The 6602-nt window shown below is 48.2% G+C and overlaps 4 protein-coding genes and 1 pseudogene across 5 annotated transcripts in view; 2 read left to right on the top strand and 3 right to left on the bottom strand.

Moving 5' to 3' along the window:
• Nucleotides 1-356, bottom strand: part of SEPMUDRAFT_149961 (amidase) — a 2496-nt gene extending 2140 nt beyond the window's left edge. Inside the window, exon 1 of the mRNA XM_016905878.1 lies at nt 69-356. Coding sequence (XP_016760374.1) covers nt 69-347 — 279 coding nt within the window. The 5' untranslated portion in view covers nt 348-356. The remainder of the gene's footprint in view (nt 1-68) is intronic.
• Nucleotides 357-810: 454 nt separating this feature from the next.
• On the top strand, nt 811-2077 carry SEPMUDRAFT_67974 (uncharacterized protein; the record flags this gene model as incomplete). The annotated part of the gene is made up of 1 exon (XM_016909805.1): nt 811-2077. One exon carries the CDS (start codon nt 811-813, stop codon nt 1774-1776), a length of 966 nt encoding a protein of 321 aa, XP_016760373.1. The 3' UTR covers nt 1777-2077.
• A 277-nt stretch (nt 2078-2354) lies between these two features.
• On the bottom strand, nt 2355-2422 carry SEPMUDRAFT_t43 (annotated as a pseudogene). Its single transcript has one exon. The product of its transcript is annotated as a tRNA-OTHER (tRNA).
• A 335-nt stretch (nt 2423-2757) lies between these two features.
• Nucleotides 2758-4036, bottom strand: SEPMUDRAFT_118188 (uncharacterized protein; the record flags this gene model as incomplete). Its single annotated transcript, XM_016901407.1, has 4 exons — nt 2758-3204; nt 3299-3533; nt 3625-3800; nt 3878-4036. 4 exons carry the CDS (start codon nt 4034-4036, stop codon nt 2758-2760), a joined length of 1017 nt encoding a protein of 338 aa, XP_016760372.1.
• A 930-nt stretch (nt 4037-4966) lies between these two features.
• Nucleotides 4967-6592, top strand: SEPMUDRAFT_157057 (glycoside hydrolase family 71 protein; the record flags this gene model as incomplete). Its single annotated transcript, XM_016907717.1, has 3 exons — nt 4967-5185; nt 5283-5616; nt 5721-6592. The coding sequence occupies 3 exons, from the start codon at nt 4967-4969 to the stop codon at nt 6590-6592; spliced, it is 1425 nt and encodes a 474-aa protein (XP_016760371.1).
• Between the last annotated feature and the right edge of the window lie 10 nt (nt 6593-6602).

Below are 6602 nucleotides of genomic sequence, written 5' to 3'. Positions count from 1 at the left end.
GGGGGGGGGGGGGAAGGAGAGAGGAAGAAGAACAATCTTCGATGCATTTTGTTACAACAATAACGTACCACTTGATGGGCGAGAGCTGCTCTTTTGCAGAATGCAACCGTCACCTCTTCTGCTTTCCATTCTCCCGTGCCAACTTTGGCTACAATCTCCGTCGCCAGAGAATCTGTAATGGCGAGCTCCCGTTCACTCAAAATTCCACTGGATGCTGCCACACCAGTCACATCGCGGATATCATCTCCAGGCAATTTCTCCTGAGGGATTTTCCACTCTGCGGGAATATCGTCCAGGACTTTTTGTCTTGCTTTGGCCGAGATTTGTTCCCATTTCGACTGAGACATTGTTTTTTCTTTTACTTTTTTACTTGTGCTTCGTGTAGTGCTCTCTGGTTTCTCGTGGAATGAATAGGAGCAGATAGATGATAATAAATAGTACGCTGTGGATATGGGAGTGGTTGATAGGGGGAAAAAATCCTACCGAAATATCATCATGCTATGATTATCGCCGACTATATGATATCTCAAGCTGGCCGGGATTGATGATGTCGTAGGCCCGAGATGGGCGGGAATCACACTTTGAGCCATGCAGCCGAGTTATAGTTGGCCTATCGAGGAGGGGCTGAATGATATACTACGGTATACCATAAGCGGTTTTGAGACATAAATAGTCTGACTTCACTCCGAGAACTATCACGTGCCTGATTGCAGATCGACCAAGGACTTCGAATGCGGTGAATGTATATCATGATCCTCCAATACCCCAGCTCTTGTATCCGAATGCAAGTCTCATTATCAACCTCTCGCAATGGAAAGCCGTGAACTAGCCTCACAAGAACAACTACCACGGCCAACCTCACAAGAATCACCAGCCACAACCTCCAAACCAACATCCCCAGAAGCAAACCCTCTACCCATCCACCCAACACCACCCTCGACAACAACAACAACAACAACAAATTCCCACCCATCCCTCCACAATCTCCTCCTCCTCTCCGACTCGGCCCTGCCTCTAGGTTCCTTCGCCTACAGTTCCGGTCTAGAATCCTTTCTCGCCCACCACAACCTAAGCGGCCCCAAAAGCCACGACGCAACCCGTCTTTCCGCCTTTGAGACGTTTCTCGAACAATCCCTCCACAATCTCGCTTCGACTTCTCTCCCATATCTCCTGACCGCCTGGCACTCTCCCTCTCAGCTCTTCGATTTGGATAATGATCTGGACGCTAGTACACTCTGTACAGTCGCGCGCCGAGCATCTATTAATCAAGGTCGAGCGCTAATGGGTGTATGGGAACGAGCCTTTGCATCGACTTGTTCGAATTCCTCTTCTACTAACACTACTACTACTACTTCCACCTCCGCATCCCAATCCCTGCACAAATTCTCCCTCGCCCTCAAATCCCCTCCTCCCCCAAACCATCCATCATCTCTTCCAGAACTAGTACCCCCACCCACCACCACCCCCCCTCAAGCCCATTTCGCCCCCCTCTTCGGCACAATCTGCGCAGCCCTATCCCTCTCACGCCACTCAACGGCATATATATTCCTTCTCAACCACGCCAAAGCCGTGCTCTCAGCCGCCGTGCGAGCGAGTATTCTCGGCCCCTATCAAAACCAAGCGATTCTGGCAAGTGGGAAATTGCAGAATTGGATCCAGAAGTGTATTGAAGGGAATGAGGCAAGGTCGTGGGAGGATGCGAGGACGGAGGTTCCGGTGATGGATTTGTGGATGGGGAGGCATGAGTTGCTTTATTCGAGGATTTTTAATTCTTGAAATTGAATGACTTTTTGGGGAGGTTTGTTGATGGACTTCCTTTTTTTGGGGGAGGGGGAACAATACGGCATTTTTTGTCCATGTCTAGCTGTATTCAGGCAGTTGTTGGTTCGATGCTGTGGCGGTCTAGGCTACCTATGGGCATGGCATTATTTGATGTGGCTCAGTCTGGGAGGAGTTGCACAAGTTGATGACGATGAGCTATGGTTTCCCAAACGTTCTACCAACTCGCCATACTATACCGCTCTTCAAACTCCATATTCCTGCTCGAATGCCATACTCAAACCTGTCGTAGTCCCAGTATATAAAAACAGAGAACTATAACAATTCTTCTATCAATATCTGAGCTAAATTTGATTAGACTTGATTCACTGCGGGGACAGGGATGCCAAGACTAAGCGCCCGCCAAAAGTGAAGTAGGTAGGCACCTACTGTAGGTAATGCGTCAGGCTACTGTCAATCTGACAAAAACACAGGTATACTCCAAGACAGATGCAAAAGAATATCACGCAACCGATTGCATCAAGAGGGCTGTTGTAGATGTTAGACGATGGCCGTGTGTTGCAAACGATTATGGCTGTACTCACAATCGAACCCCCCCCTGCTGCTTGGAAGGCAGCAATCCTAACCACTAGACCATTGATGCTGCTTATTAATCATGTCAAATGAGGTTCGCATACTGTATATAATGGCTATATACAGACCGGCAGCCGGGGTAGAAGTCCCCGCCTAGGTGTAGTGTTGTAATTGAGTCGTTCTGAATTGAGTCGTTCTGAATTGAATCATTCCAAGTTAATTCATTTCGAGACAGAAAGACTTTTCACCACCAAACAACACCCCATCCCCTCCCCTCCCCTCCCACAGCCGCCAACAAATTCCTTTAAAAAATCCCCAAAACCAAATCTACCTACCCAAGTTACCCAATCCTACCCTACCCTATCCTATCCTATCCTACCCTACCCTACCCTACCCTACCCTATCCTACACCCCCACCTTCCCATCCCTCCCCTCCTCCCCCTCCCGCCTCCCCGCCTCCAATTCCACAGCTCCAGCAACTTTCCCATTCTCCAACTCCGCCCTCTGCAAAAAAGAAGAAGAAAGTCTCCCTTCGACTTCCGCAATCGGGTGTTTCGCAAAACCCTGAATTTCAAAGACTTGCGTCCCGTCGAGTTCTTTCTGAATTTCATTTCCGTCGATTTCGACCGTCTCTGGTGGATGGAGTGGAGGGGTGGTGGTGGTGGATGCTCGACGGAGACGGAGATGGAGGAAGAAGAGGAGGAGGAGAGCGGTGGCTATACCGGCGAGGGATCCGATGACTATGCCTGCGATTGCGCCGTTGGAGAGAGTTTTGCTGGAGTTGGGGGTGGGAGTGGAAGTGGGAGTTGCGAGACTTGAGGAGGAGGAGGAGGATGGTGATAAAGATGTCGCCTATAAGTAAAACATATAAGTCCTACACAGGCCCTGATTTCTTTTTCCTTTTTCTTCTTCTCCTTTTCTTCAAAACCAAGAAATATAAACTTACATTTGAAGAAACAAAAATAGTTTCTTGCGCTTGATACGCATACCCATCGATAGGATGTGCATAAAGTCCCACATTCTGACTACTAGCCGTGAAAGTCACCGTCGCACTGATACTCAAATTGTTATACTGAGTTACCCGTACAGCCGATCCGCTGGGGAGTTCGGAGTAGCAGGTTCCTCCATAAAAAGGTCTGTAGCCGTCGACGGTAGTTTTGGGGTCTGTTCGCCTGAAACCACTGGTTGGGGGAAAGCACTGTTAGTTAGCTAGCTCACGAGATTGATGAATACCTAAGGTAAGTTCAGATGGATGGAGGATACGATACGTACGGAGGACAGCATGCAATGTAGTTTCCGGGTGCAGTCATAACAGTCTCCCAGCTCAGTGGGCAGACTAAAGGAGACATTGCTGGCACGATAGAAGAGGTATTGGCAGTTTGGTATGCTCCTATCCATTCGCTAGGATAACACTCTGTCACTGTACTTGAGCTCACGGGCATAGGCTCCTGTTTTCGATCATTTTTAAGTCTCTCGTGCCGTATACATACTGGAGCTTTTTCAAGAGAGGGAACAAAAGACTTACGTTGGCCCATACTTCATAATTCGGCGCCGAGAGCATCGTGAACATCAGAGACTGTTCGGTACATTTTGCCGGTGGCGTGAATGTGGTTGTTAGAGCGGTAACAGGTCCTGTGGCAGTGGTCGCTGTCGCAGACGTGGTTATTGGAGCAGTGCTTGCCATCTTTTCTTTTTTTGAAAGTCGACTCGAGTCGACTGCCGCTGTTGTAAATGTAGAGTTGAGTAAGTGAGTCCTTGCTCACATATCGTCCAGTATCATACCACAAGGTACCGAAAGCAACGTTCCAAAGGCTCTAGTAAGGAACTTTCTCGTCACAACTGAGGTGAGTACATGTAACTGGGAAAGCTGATCCAAATACTCGCTACCCGACCATCACACGAGTGGATCTACGCATTTCTGCCGCAAAAAAAACAAAGAATCCTCCAGCTCGAACCAGATTTCCCGAACAATGGTCCTCGATGGCATGAAGATGCAGCCATTGCAGGCTGCAAATAGAAGCGAATATAATGTCGCTAAAGAAGATGTGCAGCACAAGCGCTCGAATAGAGTCTCTCGGTCACAGTACTTACACCACTGCACAATCAATTTATTCCAGCAAGGATCACAAGCATGAATCCACCAGTACAACCGAGCTGACCTTCGCGTTTGTAGATTGGAAGGATTCGAGCCCAGGCAGAGGGCAAGGCTTGTATAACATCGGAAGGATTCTACAGCTCATGCTATCACTACTGTAGGGTTGCGTTAAACCGGTATTTCGAGTTCGGTAATATAGGGCGAGATGCAACCTGGTCTCAATGAAGAAGGTAGTTGATCAATAACGAGACTGCTGGAGGTGTGTGTATGTGTGTGTGTGTGTAAAGTCCGTAAGATACTTTTGCAGCAGTAATGCAAGTCCGACTGTGGACCGACTTCATCATGATCATCCTGAAGGAATCTCGTAAAAAGGAACGCCATCGGATCAACCATTGTTACAGGATGAAAAGGGTACAAGGGAGGTGAAGTGTACAACACCATCACAAGTTAAAAAAAAGACATACACACACATACAAGAACAACAACAACAACATCAAGACTCCTCTGGAGACTGTCGCAATGTTCAAGAATTGGTCGCAAACCCTCTTACAAGCCATCGCTTTCCTTCCCGCGTTGACTCTAGCCCAGAGTGTTTTCGCACATGTCATTGTCGGCAACAATGGAGCGTATACCCAAGAAGACTGGACGAAAGACATCATTTTAGCATCCAGTTTCGGAATCGATGCTTTTGTACTCAATATCGGCACACCCTTCGAGGGCACGACCGCAACTCAACTCGTACGTCTTTGAATTTATCCCTCCCCTTCGTTTCTTAGATAGTAGTAGTACCAATAGTAACACACTAACCAACAATGCTACATCTTCTTCTATCCAGAGCTATGCCTACCTCGCCGCCAATTCCCTCATCAATTCCGGCCAAGGAGATTTCAAACTTCTCATCTCCTTTGACTATCTCGGAGGCACAGCAGGCCCCTGGACGCCAGCAGATATTGAACTGATTCTCAAAGCATATGGACCGAAAAAATCCTATTTCAAAGTCGATGGAAAGCCCTTTGTTTCGACTTTTGAAGGCACGACGTCCGATCAAGTCAACGCGTGGCCGGGAATTCGCTCTGCTCTCCAATCCAGCGTGGGTGAGATTTATTTGGTTCCGTGCTGGACGTCTTTGGGCCCGACAGGTTTTGATGCTAGTCTTGTTGATGGTGCTTGTAAGTCTCTACTGATTGTGATATCATCCATCATAAAAAAAGAAAGAAAAAAAAAAAGACTCCTATATTCTATCATCTGTCACTAACTGTAACCGTCCCACCAGTCTCATGGGACATGTGGCCCAACGGCCCCACAGACGTAAACACCCTCTCCGACCAAACCTGGCAAACAACCATGAAATCCTCCAGCAAAACCTTCATGATGGGAGTCTCACCCTGGTTCTACACCAATCTCCCCCAATACCACAAAGCCTGGGTCTGGCGCGGCGACAACGCCTGGTCCCTCCGTTGGAACCAAACCCTCACCCTGCTCCCCCAATTCGTCGAAATTGTGACGTGGAACGACTACGGCGAAGCGCACTACATCGGACCTATCCTCAACAATTCCGGCATCCCTACCGGCGCAGAAACATACGTGAAAAATTATCCTCACGAAGCCTGGTTGCAGACTCTACCTTTTCAAATTTCCGCTTACAAACACGCTTATTATAATAAAAACAACAACAATAATCATCCAGCTCCAATCATCCCCTCCAACAAAATCATCTACTGGTACCGAACCACTCCCGCAGCAACATCATCATCATCATCATCATCATCAACAACAACAAATGTCGTAGGAAATAACGCTCAATCCCCTACAAACCCCAACGGATACCAACAAGAATATCCCCTAGAAGAAATTCTCCAAGATGAAGTTTTTGCAATCGTATTAGCAAAGGAAGCCGGGTCTGCAACAATTACAATCGGGAGCTCGACGTCGGCGTATTATGTTGTCGCGGGGATGAATTTTTTCTCGAAGCCTTGGCAGGGGAATACGGGGATGGTGAAGGTGGCGATGCTGGGGGGGAGGATTGAGGGGAGTGGAGTGGAGATTTTGGAGAGGCCGAGAGATGGGGTGGAGAATTTTAATGCTTGGGTGGGGTGTGCGGGAGAGTGTTCTGGCCGGCCAAGTGGGCGTGTCCCGCCAATATAAGATCACGGTA

The sequence above is a fragment of the Sphaerulina musiva genome, assembly GCF_000320565.1.
Source record: "Sphaerulina musiva SO2202 unplaced genomic scaffold SEPMUscaffold_6, whole genome shotgun sequence".
In the NCBI taxonomy this organism is placed as follows: Eukaryota; Fungi; Ascomycota; class Dothideomycetes; order Mycosphaerellales; family Mycosphaerellaceae; genus Sphaerulina; species Sphaerulina musiva.
This window is presented reverse-complemented; position numbering and strand designations above follow the sequence as displayed.